This window comes from Halichondria panicea, chromosome 1 (assembly GCF_963675165.1).
Source record: "Halichondria panicea chromosome 1, odHalPani1.1, whole genome shotgun sequence".
NCBI lineage: Eukaryota > Metazoa > Porifera > Demospongiae > Suberitida > Halichondriidae > Halichondria > Halichondria panicea.
The window spans coordinates 13,848,318-13,865,039 of NC_087377.1; the positions used below are offsets into that span (position 1 = coordinate 13,848,318).

The 16,722-nt window shown below is 40.0% G+C and overlaps 3 protein-coding genes across 8 annotated transcripts in view; 2 read left to right on the top strand and 1 right to left on the bottom strand.

Moving 5' to 3' along the window:
- The window catches only part of LOC135349463 (uncharacterized), a 42,615-nt gene that overhangs the window by 16,126 nt on the left and 9,767 nt on the right, over positions 1-16,722 (top strand). The gene's annotated exons all lie outside the window — the stretch shown is intronic.
- The window catches only part of LOC135348976 (uncharacterized), a 64,244-nt gene continuing 52,043 nt past the window's right edge, over positions 4,522-16,722 (bottom strand). The window contains exons 2-7 of one of the 5 annotated variants that reach the window (XM_064547445.1): positions 6,276-6,844; positions 5,923-6,210; positions 5,528-5,806; positions 5,261-5,470; positions 4,999-5,193; positions 4,526-4,937 (exon numbers count right to left, since the gene is read on the bottom strand). In XM_064547445.1, the coding sequence (XP_064403515.1) occupies positions 4,660-4,937; positions 4,999-5,193; positions 5,261-5,470; positions 5,528-5,806; positions 5,923-6,210; positions 6,276-6,333 (1,308 nt within the window). In that variant the 5' untranslated portion in view covers positions 6,334-6,844 and the 3' untranslated portion in view covers positions 4,526-4,659. Of the gene's footprint in view, positions 4,938-4,998; positions 5,194-5,260; positions 5,471-5,527; positions 5,807-5,922; positions 6,223-6,275; positions 6,845-16,722 lie in introns of all 5 variants that reach the window. The other 4 variants (XM_064547413.1, XM_064547420.1, XM_064547427.1 and 1 more) reach the window with 4 other exon arrangements.
- On the top strand, positions 9,630-13,045 carry LOC135348723 (uncharacterized). Of its 2 annotated transcripts, none has more exons than XM_064547033.1 (6): positions 9,630-11,313; positions 11,374-11,724; positions 11,772-12,053; positions 12,102-12,278; positions 12,423-12,606; positions 12,679-12,843. In XM_064547033.1, exons 1-6 carry the CDS (start codon positions 11,088-11,090, stop codon positions 12,707-12,709), a joined length of 1,251 nt encoding a protein of 416 aa, XP_064403103.1. In that variant the 5' UTR covers positions 9,630-11,087; the 3' UTR covers positions 12,710-12,843. The 2 variants fall into 2 exon arrangements, with proteins under 2 accessions (XP_064403103.1, XP_064403096.1); XM_064547026.1 differs by having other exon boundaries at positions 9,638-11,313; positions 12,423-12,626; positions 12,679-13,045.

The following is a 16,722-nucleotide window of genomic DNA, read 5'->3' on the forward strand; positions in this document are numbered from 1 at the left end:
TTATAATGCGCATGGACACAAACAACGTGATACATGGGTGGTTTTCGGCTGATCAAGCATGTACCAAGAACATTTATTGTTCACGCTCATTAATGTACCTTACTTTAAATTAACATTAAATTTATTAGCACCTTACGTTATGTAATATTTACTATTATTACCTTAACCATGATTTGATGGTTGATGTTGATATCATACTCTTTTCTAACAATTCTCATTGTTAATGCTCCACTTCTCCCTTTGTTGTTGTGCGAGCCTCTGGGGCCCCGCTCCACGTATTTAAGGTTTTGTTTACCTTTATTGCCTCAATTTCGCTTTACCCTCATGCACTTTACCTGTATTGTCAGTTGATGTTTTGCTTCTCAATCTAAGAATTTGGTTATAAGCAAGAGCTCAACAATTATAATTATACCCACAAATTTAATATTGCATGCATGCATGCTACAGAAAAAGGCTGCTATTCCGTGAAAATTAAATCCACGAAAACCTTTCTAATGGTTAATCCGCAAAAGTTTATAACCTCGAAATATACCATCTATACGGTACAGTGCATCCAATCTAGACACTAGAGAGAGCAGAATACCACAAATGTGTGACAATGTCCAGATTATGTTGTATATATTGTGCATGTAAAGGTAAGAAAATCAATCCATAATGTGCATGTATAGGCCTTCAAAAGTTTTACTGGAGTTGAGAATATAAAGTCGGGTGCAACAAGGAGGGATAGTAAGTTTTCATATGATGTGTTTTCGATTTCATTTGGGTAGATTTCACAGGCATGAGATGTTAGAGGAGATTTAAAGAGCACTTGAAACATGAGTTTGGACGACAGAGCTCCTTGAAAATGTACTGTAGCAAGTGATGAGAAAAACCTAGCTCTGGCTGATTATATATTTAGAGAAATTTTTTCAATTTCCCGATGAGGGTAATAGCAAAGGAAGGGGATTGGAAATGAAAATTTTTGCATGAAACACTCCGCGTTATAGGGCGTGGCTAAAACTACAAAAGGTTATAGTGAGCATGCTCATTACCTGTCTTGGCTGCCATACAATGTGCTGTACATAGAAATGGTGAAATTGATCACTTTTGATGTTGAATATTCTAAAAAGTAAAGCTCTAAAAGGTCGACTAAGCAACGCAACCACTATCACTAAACAAATAAATGCTATAAAAGAAGGAATAGCCCTTATTATGAAGTCGTGAGAGGTCAAGGCCCGTGGTGTGTCTAAACGTATACTAAAGCAGTTTGAAGGACTATACTGCATGCAAGCGTTTATGAACAGTAAAGCTTATCCATGGCATGAAACCATTCTATATAGCACTTAGATACATAATAACCAAGTCAAGCAATGTCTTTTGCTGTTTAGGCTTCGCAGCAGGGAAAGAAAAAAGTTGACATGGAGTAATTCAAGCTATACTCAACAAAAACTAAAAACAGAGTAAAGACAGCGGATTTAGACAAGTTAAAGCTTGTCAGTGGTGTAAACTTACTTCTCTAGAGTAACCTCCCAGCCTCTGAGTGATCGCTAGTGGATAGGAGAGCTAGAAACAGTTGAAATACAACCAGAGTACGGTCAAAACAAAAATAATCGCGAGCGCGAAATCATAACGCGGAGTGTTTCAACTATTTACACAGGGAGGCCTGGTCGTTTCCAATCCCCTTCCTTTTCAATCTATGGTAATAGTGGGCAACATTAGGCCAGTGGAGAGCGATTCTAACAAATGCTTTTGAGTAAAACTTTGGTACACCATAAAATACGACAGCCAACAGCCCAATATCGTGTTGAATACGTTTCCTGTTGGGAAAATGGAGATATCTTAACTCTTTCTGTTTTTGGTGAGTTCAACCCTAAACAGGAGTCTTTAGCGAACTGATTTGACTGCATGCATTCTGTTGTGAAACAACTTTCGCAGAAAGTGCAGTGTGCGAGATCATCCCACCCATAATTATAATCAATGGCCTTATCTGCATGGAGTCGTTTGAGAAGCAGATCCATTACAGTCAGATATTATAGTGTTGATGATAGAACAGAGCCCTACTTAAATTGACACCCCAGAGATGTCGAACGACCGTTCACTCTGACAGATGTAGAGTATATATACTAGTGTTTCAACAAGCCCCAGAATTTTCTATTTATGTGCATGCGAATCTGTTTGAGCAGAATGGGCAACTCATCAATGGAGTTAACTCAATGTTTTTGACGGGGGAAACTTTTCTACACAGGAAAAGCTTCCCGCGTCAAGAACAGCAAAGCTTCTTGTGTGGCGTATCAGCTCAGGAAATGCCTTTCTCATTAACTGTTTGAGGAACACCTGTTTCTTCAAGAACAGGATATATAATTATATAGGCGTTGGAAGGGATAACGAAGGTATAGAGTGATACCTCTGTAACTCTCGGGCAAGAGAAAGGATCTTTATACTCTGGGAACTGTGATAATTATAGCCCTTCATTTAAGGAAGTTAGAAGTTCCTCTATATATATATATATATATAGGGAGACAGTTAAAGATCCCCTATTCCATATAGCTTGAAGATTTCATCACCGTTACAAAATAATATGCCCTGGATCCAGTGAATCGATGCTCCTGATTTTCCATGCAATTCTGAGAGTTGTATAGCCAATATCCTCCACCAGGATTTCCGTGTCTAAGATGACATCATGTCATCACAGTTTAGTAACTTTAATGTGTGATATGTCAGATGCAGGATGAGATTGCCAAAATTGCGAAGTTGCATGACACTGAAGTAATTTCAAATTTTTGAGAAAACTATAATTTTATGTGCATGCACATGTCATTATCAATTTAAGACCTTTGCCAGTGGCACATGCTTTGGAGGTTGATGGTTTGAACTATGGGTTTGAACTGAAAGTGTTTTCTTTGAAAAGCAGATCACGAGACTGCTCTTTCCAATCTTGCTTACTTGGAAGTATAACAAATGGACGAACAGCTTTCTCTGCTTCACATTCTTCCTCCATCCTCACATTCAGCTGACGATGCATGGGTTTCCATTGCTCCCAGGTTGTTTGACTATACGTTTACTTAATTTGCGATCCTTGTAGACCTTGATAATCGAGGATAGAGGGGAGGTGCATGCATGCATGGAGGCAGAGTTTGTTAGAATGATACAGTGATGATCTCATTGTTTAGTTCACTATAGTATAGATTAAAAGATGGGTGGGTGAGAGTAGAGGAAGGACAGCATCGCACCGACACTTTCTGAGAGTACAGGGGTAATATTGGTTGTCCTATTATAGCTACTGCCTGTTTTGCCTTTATTGTTGTTCCAGTTAACTTTTGGGCTCGCAGTATACTGAGTCATGGTGTCAGACAGGTAATCTACTTCTGAATCAATTGAAGTACCATCGAGATTGAAGATTGTCGGAGAAATTCAGTTCATGCATGGTGGTCGTGGACTGTTTGTGAGGGGGAAGATTCTTTTGAAGCGATTTTTTCCAGATCACACTAACACCATCACAACCACGGGTTTGATTCCTCAATTTATTCTGTTATCAGAAATACCTCACCCCTGATAGTTTAAATAGAAAGGCCAGAGCCAGCTTTCAGCATTAGGAGAATTGCACGGGCGGTCTATTTTGTGTTGAGGCCGGCGATGTTTGCTTTCGTGGTACATATTTTCTCTTTCAGAGATGTGAGATGAGAGTGGGAAAAGTCTAAACTCAAAGGTATAAGTTGACTAAGCTGAGGCTTAGTTTGTGGATTTTAGACAATAATTAGTTTCAATCATTAATTGACAACACAATAAATTATTCGTAATTTTATTCAATTTTCTGTTCCTGGTACAGAGGCGATTTCCACTACATAATTATTATACTCTTTCTGTGTCCAAGTTATATAGTTCTGCATATAGCTCTGTCTGTTTTTGCTAATCATCACGTGCTAAATCGTTCGAAAATTCATGTTACTGTAAGGGACCGGAGATTTGGAGTATTGGAGACATAGATGAGAGACGGTTGATATTCAGTTTTCACAGTCAATTGGATGGTACTTAAAACGCAATACTTTATAAACTACTAAACCCTGTTTCTAGAGCGTTCTACTAACAAACTACATCATCTAGAATGTTCTTGCAATTTATAACTAGAAGTGATGTTTATACAGTACTGTTGTGGTTTCCTAATATCAAGTAATGCCCTGTGAGGCCAGTGCCCTCATGCACAGTTGCTTGAAATTTCATAAGAACATTATTACAAGAAATTCCATACTCTATTATAGGGAACATCATCACAAAAAATACATGTGAATGATTTGTAAGAAGCCCAAGTTTTTTTTCAGCGTTTTTGTGGTGTTTCCCCCAATTCTACCAATTTCTCACATTGCAAATACTTTGTGGCCTGATTACTAATGCACCATGCACTCTTCCTATCTGCTGTACAACAATTATTAGACCACAGTTCAATTAGTTTTTTCATGGCTTCCAAGTAATTATCAAGAGTTCATTAGAACTCTTGATAATAGATCTATAGATATACCACAAAACACGTGCTGGTTTTTACTAATGACCACATGTTTCTAATGCTGCATGTTCTATTGCTTACATTCTCAAAATAACTGCAGCGAATAATAATTAACTAATAACAATGCACAATTATAGCTATACCTTAATTGTTATTGTCATGCACATGATCAAACTGACTGTTCACAGTCCCACTGGTCCATATGCTTGGTTAATGTTGAGTTCAATCTCCTCTGTGGGTAACACCCGCACCTCCTCATAAATAGGACCAGCTGGTACAGTGGGTCCAACATTAGTTTGCGTCTTAGCTAAGAGATACACAATTTTCTTCCGCATGAACAAATACATTATCAGGAGTCCAAGACCAAATCCAATGATCGTGAACAGAGCTGTCGTGACAACCACACTAACGGAAACAGCAGTACCAAGGTCAGTACGAGTGAATAAGGTGAGAGGTTGAGCTGTATAAGTGGATCCAGATTAATGTAGATACATGAATACAAGTGATGAATATAAACTTGCCTCTGCAGATAATCTCTCCCGGATTCTTGTCCCATTCTCCTGTAGCTAGACAGGTGGCAGTCAGTATCCCTTCAGGGAACAGTCCATTGTCACACTGGAATGTAACTTGTGTAGCGGGAACAGCTGGTACAGAATGATCACTAATGGTACCGTTCTGTGGTGGGCCTAGTTGAACAGTGCACCTCATTGGAGGACCTGCATGGAATTATAAGCGAAGAGAGAGCTAGCTAGATTAGCTTCTTAGAAGATTCTTATAACTCACGAGTTGAAGGAGGAGGCTGGATTATTGGTAAACACACAATAGCTTCAGGGTCAGGACTCCACATCAGTGTTTGACCATTACATGTCACCATAGTATTAGGAGACCCAAACCCAGCATCACATTGGACAATTACTTCAGATCCTGGCAATCTGCTAGTGACTGTTTCAAAGGCTCCATTCATGGGGTCAGTAGTTAACACAGGACAGATTTCTGAGAGGAAAATGGTGCGTACTAATTGATAGGGAAAAGATTACATTATAATAGTACCAATCCTGAAGTTGTACTCAACAGTTGTACTGTTCCCAGCACAATTGATAGCCATAAAACTGACGGTGTAGTCCACATTGTATTGAGCAGTCACAGTGACAGAGGTGGATGTGAGGACAGTAGCAGAGAGCTGGGCCGGAGGTGAGACGGTCACTGTGTAGGTGAGGTCATCTCTACCACCAGTATCAGTAGGAGGTTTCCACTGTACTGGAACACTAACTTCATTGGCTGAGCTGCTCAGAGTGGAGTGTCTTATGGTGGAAGGTGGTGCTGGAAAATCTATAATGGGATGATGACCCATTGTGCAAAGACCTTCAGACTAAAGTGCTCAGACGCTCTCCAGATAAAGTGCAGTCGATTCATTATTTATAACTGTGTATATGCATGCAACTCACCAACCAAATTAATTGTTGAAGATCCTATAGTATATAAAGTAGGCACAAACCCCACACAGGACACAGTGATCCCATTCTTTGCTGTTCTTGACAGATTAGATGTTAATATAGTGTCATTGGCTGCAATCAGTGTCACAGTATAACCTGATACACCGATGGGCACATTGAGATCAGAAGTGGAGAGGATAGTGATGCTAGTAACATCTGACGGCTCCCATCTCAAGGCATCTCCAGCAGCAGTGCAAGTGAAAGTGACTGTATCCATTGGACATGGTCTCTCCACACTCACTGAATATTGTGCTTTACAAAGCATTCAATGCGGACATTCTAATGATATATAGAGTCGTTCTTACCAGTGGCACTGCTGGCAGTGCTAAAGCCAGCCAGGAGGAGAACTCTAACCAAGTTCATCTGGGACTATAGATATGTATACAGTGATTCTATGCAGTTAATAATGCACCTTTGCAAGTTATTAACTCTCATGCACTGTCAACATCCTGTGAAATTGAGTGGGCTATAGTGATGTTTTGCCTCGATTCCAGGCTGCCCTCGAAAATAATTATAAACCCTGCCAAATATCAGTCTGCTTGATTTGGAGCTGATTGCATGCCAATGCATGGGAAGGAGTATAGGAAAAATAATCGGAATTTCCACTTTGTCACTTGCTGTTATGGTGGATCAGTATGTTTCATTCCTTATAATTAGTGGGAATGCGTGAGACAAGAAACCCAATACACACCCTATAGATTCTTATCAAGGCAGAGTTCATAAAGAGGAGTACACCAACTCCCACGCACATTCCATTGTAGTTGTGCACTGTTAGGTATCATTGTTGCATTTTGAGTGGGCAGATCAAAGGAAACACTGTGCCAATATCTGCCATATGACAGGTCAAGCCTTGAACTGTGCCACTATCTAGATACTGGCATAGTATGGCTGAAGTTACCTAAAGCCCACCACGTCCCTTTTATAGTATATCACTGTTAAACAGATTCAGTGGTAGGCAGAAAACGTTTTTCATGCGTCTGGTGCATCTCACAGCCACTACAAGTAGTTGAAACTAGTTGTCCTATAAAAGGAGTATGTGTACATGGAAAGGAATGCACAAGGAATGCACAAGGAATGCAACAAATCAGTTGTTACACAGCTCACTCGACTCGTGCGCACATTGGATATAATTATTGGCTCAGTAGTGCCTTTGCCCTCGAGGCCTGCGGCCCTCGGGCCTAAGTCACTACTGAGCCAATATATCCCATGTGGCACTCGTGCATGTGTCACAACTATAACGTACAAACCACAACACATGTCACCATGTGCTGTGTCAGTGCCAAACAATCATTTTTAACTAATACTATAATTGACCACTACACCTATGCACCCACTTAAAATGTGACTTGAAAAGATGTAGTATGACATAATTTGTACCGAAACATGGTTTGTACTACAACTATATGGTTATTATTTAGTCAGTCACTAAAATTAACAACCATAGTACATTACATCAGGAGCCCATAAATAAGAGAAGGAGCGGCTGACTACGGGGATCACATCTCGTAAGTGGTTATGACCGCATTTCCATATATGCAGGGTCACTTAAGTGGTTGAATCCCTACACGTGTTATACGCAATGCAGGGCTGCAGTTTGTAAGCACTTAGTCACTTCCAAACAAGGAAGTGCGGTTTCACCGGTAATTACGAGATGTGATCCCCGAGTATACGTTGCAGTTAGCCGCTCCTTCTCTTTATGGGCTCCTGGTTACATTTACTCCACTTCAGGGTACTATTATTAATGCAGCTGCTATAAATTATATAGACACAATCTCCGGACACAGAAATTCTTTCTCGGAAATTATCATATCAGATCATCGTGATCTATCCTCTGGTACACCATGCGATGCGAAAGTAATTATGTGTGTTACATGTCATTACAGCAATTTATTTTTTTATTCCATAAAAAAGACTGTGTGTAGTACAAAAACAAATTATGGATATGCATGTACTAGACCTAAACGTCAGTAGCTTGTAGGTGTCCTTCTGCTGACTGGAAGGAAATGGGCTCATGGAGTGCTCCGTGTTTAATGGACCTGGCCCACCTGATCACCATGATGGTGGATCTTAACAGAGAGAACTTAGCTTACATCTTATTAACGTTTTGCCGTAGGGGGTGTTTTTCTTTTTGCATATCATTCTCCTGCTAATCACTTGTAGAAGGTATAGTAGCCGATCTTCCTATTCCTCCTGAGACTGCATGATAATACCAGGGGACTCACAGGGCCAAAACAGTTCATTTACAGAAGTATACAACGTTGTACACTATCAACTTTCTTTGTAAACTATGAAGGAAACTATTGTAGATGAACTAAAATTCAACAACATTGTAAACTATGATGTACACTCACAAGTACAAACATAGTTTACAAGCTGTAAACTACCACTTCTGGCCCTGTGACTGCCGAAGTAAATGTTGAGTGTTTAATTTCTTTCATTCTCTGGTCATATTATTCTCGTTCTCCTATTCGTGGCGCCTGTAGGTTGCTTGCAGAGTGGCCTGTCTATTTGATTGAGTGCATGGGTTGAAAACCCTTATCCAAAGAATGCTCTTTCAAATCGACCACCCCAAAAACCATTGGCCGCGCGCAACATCAAGTCTTGAGTTGCATTCAGTGCAGAGCGAAGTCATTACCTCCTAGAAAAGGGCTGTAAGTGTGATTCAATAATGAATCAACAGTTATAGAAAATTATCTATCTTCCTAAACTGAAGCAAACATTGGCTGAAGAAGAAGTCGACGGCACTGACGAAATCAATAGAGCTGACAAAATAATTATGCTGCAGAAGGCCTCCCAATTCCCTGTATTATCCACCATGCAGTGAAAGACTTGACAAACTCTGAAGTCAATAATATTATGTTCCTTCACTACGCATATGCTTGCTTAGGTTCCATTTAAATCACCTGATCCAATGAGCAAGCCGCATGCAGGTGAGGCATTATACCGTCTAATGTTTCGTCTTACCATCCGGATCATGACCAAAGCAGCCTTCCACAATTCAAAATGATTCTGAATTTGCAGGGGAAATTTTTAAAGTCGGCTGATTCAGGTTGCATTCTAAGGAACGATAACAAAACAGGGTTTGGAATGGAAACCATGTTAGTTATGTCGGAATTCTTTGTGATATTAGATCCTCATCAGGTTTCACATCTTAATTGGGATGACTTTTTGTATGACAATATCGAAAGGGAGTGTGCCCAATTGCAAGCCCTGGCGATATGAAGGTCATTGCTTGTGAGTCAGCAACTTTAACATTCAACGTGAAAAAACGAACTTGGATAAAATCAAAGTCCTACTCAATGCTTGCTGACGATTCACTTATCGGAAGTTTGTCGGTAGGAGGTCTATATACTAAGCATTTTTTAAGCGCCCTCAGCTACCATCTATGGCATGGCACAGCCATGCACGTACGTATACCAAACGAATCGTTCAGTTTGATCATAATATCTGCTCTCCTGGTCGTCTCAGATCAGCTTCTAATAGGCTCTTTTCGACGAAAACATCTCCATTTTCTATTTTTAGGGCACTCTCTTTTTGTTTTAGACAAAGCCCTGGGTGGATACCATGGACAGCATACAGGATAGAACACACGGTCCAGAATAGGCCTTCTTTATCTACGTCATCTCCATTTCAAGCTCAGCAGTGGCTGACACCAGTAATGGTACTCTTATATACCTCCACCTTCACCACCATCACTGAGGTGCCCTTTCTGAATGGCAGTGTTGTCACCTTTTCTAGCAGAGGAACAACTTGAGTCACAATCAATCACAGTTAATTGCTGGTGAGTGAGCCAAAACAAAATTAATAGATCGAGTCTCCAACTTCTCCATCAACTCCGATAGTGGCTTTACAACACTCTATACTAAATAGTATATAGTGTTTCTACCAGCTAGCTATGTCATTATTTACCATCTATAATCCCAAACACTTCTCTCTAAGTTACTGTCCCTGTGGAACCTGATTTTTACCTCTATTATAGGCAGAGATAACCATGCATCTTCTATACAACACGCTCTACATTGAATGTGACTATCAGAGCTGACATCAGTGCTGGAATGATGAAGCAAATTTTGTATTGAGTAAGACAACATAATTATATACAATCATGTATTCCTCCTCTTAATCTCACACCATCGATCTATACGTGTTACCATCACCATGCAATATACATATCCGGTATCTACTAAAATGGATCCAAGCTCAGTCCCCTGACCCTAGGACTTTTAATTCACTATAATTACTATAAATATAATACATCTGTATAGATTATAGGTAGCAGGTGCTGCTGGTTTTGGATCTATATATCGTATAGCAGGAAATTTTTGCAGGTGCAAATTTTCTCTCTTTGGCTCCAGAGCCCTCAGCAGAAATTGTTGTGGGTTCTAGTATTTGCGGTTCAATGCCAGGAAACCACACCCACCAATAGCTTTGCATGTGAAATACCGGTGCATGGGACTGAGTTTTAATTTTTGCGTTAACTATAATATACTCTGCCATAAAAAAATGCTAAATGTTGCACCCCACGAAAATTTCCCGCTGTATACAGTAGCTGAAAGTTTTGTTGGCAGTCTGTTTGTGGTGACACTGATTTATCGTATAGTTTATAGTGTTATAATTATAACAATAAAAGTAAACGACTTAAATAATTATTTATACCTAGAATTTTGTCAAATTAATTTTGGCTTATGGACAACTGAGAAAATCAAGATGATTATATGACTATCATCGAGGCCAAAACATGAGTAGCTATATATTGATTGCACTGATTCAGAAGTGTTTGTTTGTTTATCAAAATGGTTACGATTGTATTCATCACTTTCAATTCCTTTATGCATGATCACAGCAGCTGGCTAAACAAACACCCACACTCATTAAAAGACAAGGCAGTGTGTTTCCATTCCTTTCCAGACATGCTTCTACTTCCATTTACATTCTCCTTTACTACATGCATAATTATGTTAGGAGAGGTACATAATTAATGAACATGTGTAGCAATTTAGCAACTGTTTCATTAACAATCTTTACCTGCACTAGCTTCCTACACGTGAACTGACTGGTATCACAAGACTATAAGGCGATAATAAACCTACTGTCCTGGCTTGCAAGTCCATTAGCTCATGATTAGCTCTATCTGCAACTATAGATATCTAGATCTACACAAGACAATACATTTTGCTTTTTTGGGCTTTATAAAAAAAAGTAGTGAACTTCATGGTGGTAACAAAGGATTTATAGAGAAAGCGATGCTGAGAGACACACTGATGTCAATTTTCTTCTTACACAATTCAATTCAGATCAAGTATCTTCTGTTAATAGCATTTATGATTAACTCTCAGACAGGAGGTATAAAATGAGAGTAAGGATTGTGCTACATGTGTGATTGAACCTGTACCATTTAAACAGAGGCCTCTTTAGTGTCCAACACGAGTGTGGCGTGTCCTGGAGAGGCAGTTCTGTTCACATGCTCTAAGCCTGCCACTGCATTAAGATGGCAAGTGGATCTTCCAGCAGAGTTTGGGTTGACGTCAGTACAAAGTGCAATTTTCCTTGGTTCTAATGTTGGTCAAAGGGACACATTTGGATCAGGAGTGATCATGTTTGAGGCTGTTCTTGTGAGCAGTGATGGTGGAACTGTAACGTCCACTCTCATCAACCTCAGTGAAGTGTCTGTACTGGATGGTAGCAATGTCACCTGTACTAGTACTGTTACTGATGGTGGTGTAATAGAGTTACAACAGACAGTCATAGTTGCTGGTAAGTACTTATCCAATATTCTGTTGAGACAAATCTTGAACTTGCAGTTGCTCCAACCGCTCCACTCAACCCAAGACTGTCTGCCGCTCAAAATCAAATCAGTTCGTCCATTGTCACTGTATTATGGGATTCTCCCTCCTCTACTGGTGGTGTGTCTGTCAGCTATGTCCTCATCATCTCCCCAACACCTCTCTCCGGGTCACCAGTCACCGTGGAGACCACCTCGGCACAGATAATCATCTCCTATAACACTCCCTACAATGTGAACATCAGAGCTATCAACTGTGTTGGATCGAGCAGTGATATGATGCCAATGATTCCTGCTATTGGTATAATTATTTGGTACTAACTTTAACCCTAACTTTTGTCTACTACAGTTACATGCCCCTCTAACCCAACGCCTACCAACCGAGTGACCATCAATGGTGCTCCTCCACTGCCTGCACTAGTAGGATCAACTCTTAGTTTCACTTGCAATGGACAGACGGTACTAGCAACCTGTGAGAGTAATGGACGATGGTCACATGACCCCACCACATACGACTGTCCCTCAGGTAAGATGCATGTATATTATCATGAGACTATACTAGTCTCCTTCCACGATTCCTATAGTATTCAGTAGTCAATTAGTTGAATGCTCGTGCATGCATGTGCAGCGCTGATTGAGATCGTACTTTTTGGCCTTCCATATTTTATAGTGCACTGCTCTCTTCCTCCTGAGCTGTGCAATGGTGGTATAGTGGACTATGAGAGGTTGAACGAGACAGTGTTGGAGGGAACAGTGCTGACTTACCAGTGTGACAATGAATTCTCATTGACTGGACCCAACAACATCAATTGTACTAATGCTGGACTCTGGAGCATTGAGCCTGAGGCAATCAAGTGTGTACTTAGGACTGAAGGTTTAGGAGTTATTTATTCCATAATGAATAATTATGACTATCTGTTTTACAGGTTCTACAGTCGCCATCCTATCTACTGGTGAAGCTATCGCTATAAGTTTTGTCATAACTTTCATTGTGGCTGCAATTCTTGGATTCCTTGCTGGACTCCTAGTGATGCACTTGTGCTCAGGCTCTTGTAAGAAGGCAGTATACTCTCCAGCAACTAAAGAACAAGCTAATATAGGACCCACTGCACCAGTTGGTCCTGTTTATGAGGAGGTGTCACCCAAAGATGAGATTGAACTGAATACTAACCAGGCGTACGGACCTGTTGCACTATAACTATGTATACGTTCCAGCCAGTATTATATTATCAGTTATAGCTGCATGGAGTACATGCATGTTTTACCTTGTATACCAAACAACGAAGATTATGACAGTGTAGTTAAAGGATAAGGTCTTCATGGTGGCATCCATATCAGTAAAAAAAGCTAGAGATCTATCATAATTATTTTATTTACCATAAACACGACAAAAATGTCTTACTGAAATCTCTTTGTGAGTCTTGACACTAGTGTACTGTACTCTAAGGGATGCCAAATGTTGTTATATATTGCATGTAATGTTTAGAGTGGTTGCAGAGAGATTTAAAAACAAAAACAGCAGTGTATACACACGTACACAAGCAAAAATAAACATGTAGATTTATATAATTATTGTACTTAATATGAGGTGAGGTTACTACGTGTCTTATGGATGACATTGTTGAATTCATGTCTTCCTAGATGCTTTTGTTTTGTTGAGAGAGAGTGGGATCTGGTTGAGGAGGACTTGCACCTTTTCTTACGAGCTTTTTGCTTCACATCCTAAAAAGACAATAATTAATTAATCACTTTAAAAAACATGATATAAAAGTTGTTGTAAATCACGATTGGAAGCCCTGATCACTCCAAAATAAGTTGCATACTACATTCTAGCATGAGTACTACAATAATATAAAACAATACAGCTAATCTGCAAAAGTTTATTTGAGAAATAGCTTCCACAAAATTATCACTATAGTACACATTTTTTTACTTAAAACAGAGTGTACAACCTTTTTCACCTCACTTGAAATATCAGTTTAAAAACACTTTTTGGGGTGCAATACACCATCCAAACTTTATGGGACCACTACCATTGGAAAGCTTATGTTTTTATGTACCCAAACAGCTTACTTGATTGGCTTGAAAGCTGAAAGAATGATCTTGAAGTCCAAAAATATAGCTCAAAAAACAACAAATGATCTTTTGACTAACAATGAATAACATAAAAAATCGTAAGTAGGATTGTACCATCCAACTTCTGTTGAAAACATTGGTGCACGTGATGCGTTTCCAATCCCTTTCCTTTACTATCTATGGTTGTACTATAGCCTCGATCCCAGGCCGAGTTTTCGCTTTTATAACGGTTAGGCGAACAACTGGGCCTGGTACTAGTTGTCTGCGCATGCGTCAGTCGTTCGTCAGATTCTGACGAATGGATATTCTCGTTCACTTTCGTGACATTTATATTCGTGTACTATCGTGTACTAGAAGTCAGTTCCCGTTTTATCATTATTGGAATCGATTGGAATGGCTCTTAGCTGAAGCTTCTCTCTTCTCTGAAGCTTATTCTGAAGACTGAACAACAAGGGAAGAGGTATAAAGCTTTGTCAAGCTTGTTAAGGTCAGATATTTTTGTGTGGGCCCTATGGCCGGCTATGCTATCAAGTCTTGTTCATGTTTGGCAAGAATGTAGGTAGACTATAGTTTCATCATTAATATGGTGGATCAAGTGAAGAGTGTGAGCTAGAGAACTTGGTGCTGCCATCATCAGCTCGTCGACAATGACACTATAACCGAGAAATTTAATATGTATAGATCTACACGTATTTAAAATGTCTACTTCTCTGTACATGAGCAATGGCTAATATCCAGCTATCCCAACAGTGCTCCTCTTGGCTATACTAACGGACGAGACTGGACAGTTTGAGGTAAGGGTTTAACCGTCTTTGGTTTCTTTTAATATTGACCTATACTCACAGACACAGGACTGGAGTATGACCTGCTCATTCGAGCGTTGCTGGGTAGCTCAGAGACATCAAGAGAATCTACGTTTTCTCAAGCAATGAGTTACGAGTTGGGGCCTAGAATCAGAGAAGTCCAGCAGCCTGCTAAATCTTTTTGAAACGTAATTTGAAGGCATTCAATCATCCTGAAGTTGCCCTGGGTCACTGTAATTGTGCTGCAGCACAACTGGCAACTCCCCAGGCCTTTGTGAAGCAGCTCCCTATGTGCATCTTTTGTGTACTCACTCTGTGCATTTTCTGTGTACAAATTTCCATTATTGATTTATTAAATATTTTTGCCGACCACAAATATACAATGAAAATTTGACACATGCGCAGACAACTAGTACCAGGCCCAGTTGTTCGCCTAACCGTTATAAAAGCGAAAACTCGGCCTGGGATCGAGGCTAGGTTGTACCAGAGATACTAGCCTCGATTCCAAGCCGCTGAGAAAGACGGCCTGGTATACACTGTTTACGCATGCGCCAGAATTACCCAGAATCTGGGTAATCGTAAATTGCAGTATATTTATCAGTATTCTTATTCCGCATTAGTTTGTAAAACATTGATATCCAGTTTCATTTATAATGATGTCATTGAAAAAAGAAATCTAGTCCAAGTTGTGTAATGGCTGCTACCTTCTCTTCTGCTCTCGCGTACGCGTTATCCTGTGTTGGAAAACCAGGTCTAGTCTTGAAAGACAAGCAGCTGGAGGCGTTGAAGTGTCTGTACACTGGTGTTTATGTGGGTACCGTACCGACCGGCTATGGCAAGTCCCAGAGCAAGTCCATCTGCTTTCCAGACACTCCCTTTCTTGGATTGATGTGAAGCTTGACAGGACCAGTGCACCTCTCTCTGAAAGAAGTGTTGTGATAGTGATTTCTCCTCTTGTTTCTCTGAGTGAAGCCATCTTCAAAGTGTTGGTGTGTCTGTTTGACGTTCAGTACCATTCTCCCTGGAAGGAAGTATTGTTGTGACATTTGCCGAAAATTGGTCACAGAGTAAGTACGTGGTATCTGATCCGAGAACTGTGTGGCCTGAATGTGTTTACAATCCGAGGGACTTGTGTGTATCCGATCCGAGGGACTTGTTGCTTGAGTGTGTATCCGGACTTGTTGCTTGAGTGTGTATTAATGGATAGTGCTTTCAATGGTAAATCTATTTTGTAAATCAATAAGTAGTCCTGACATTATGTTACGTCACAGCCACTGTACTTATCCACATTTATTTTTTACCCACAGGTTTAACTAATTTCTTATGAGATTAACTTGTCGCCTGAGTGTGTATCCGATCCGAGCCTCAAGTTAATGAATAAATCTACAGAGCTGATATTTTACTTAGCTGTCTCTGTCTACAGTATATACAGCTAGCTAAGAGAGGTAGCCTCTCCTTTTTCTTTTTTCTGTTCTTTATCACAATAAGATAAAATACTGTTTTAACGTTCAATGAGATAAAATACGGTAAATAATAAATTAATTGTCCACCCACGCGCCAACAGTAAATACCAGGCCCACTATTCAAGGGGCTGGAGTCGAGGCTACAGAGATACAAAAGAAAGGGGATTGGAAACGACCGCCCACGCCCTATGTAAAAGGACTGACATCCGGTGAAGCACTCCGTGTAATTATTGCGCTCGCAAATAATTACATGGAGGACTGCGCTACGGTTTTGTATCCCTGGTTTCTAGCTCTCCTATCCACTAGAGATCACTCAGGGCCTGGGAGATACTTGAGAGAAGTAAGCTTATACCACTGACAAGCTCTAAGTCCGTTGTCTTTACTCTGCTTCCAATTTTTTTGAGTTTAGCTTGAATTACTCTATGTCAACTTTTCTCTGTCCCTCCTGTGAAGTCAAAACAGCAAAGGACATTGCTTGACTTGGTTATTATGTATCTAAGTGCTACATAGAATGGCTTTATGCTATAAATAAGCTGTACTGTTCATAAACGTTTGCAGTATAGTCCTTTAAACTGCTTTAGTATACTTTTAGACACACCACGGGCCTGTCCCTCCTACGACTTCATAG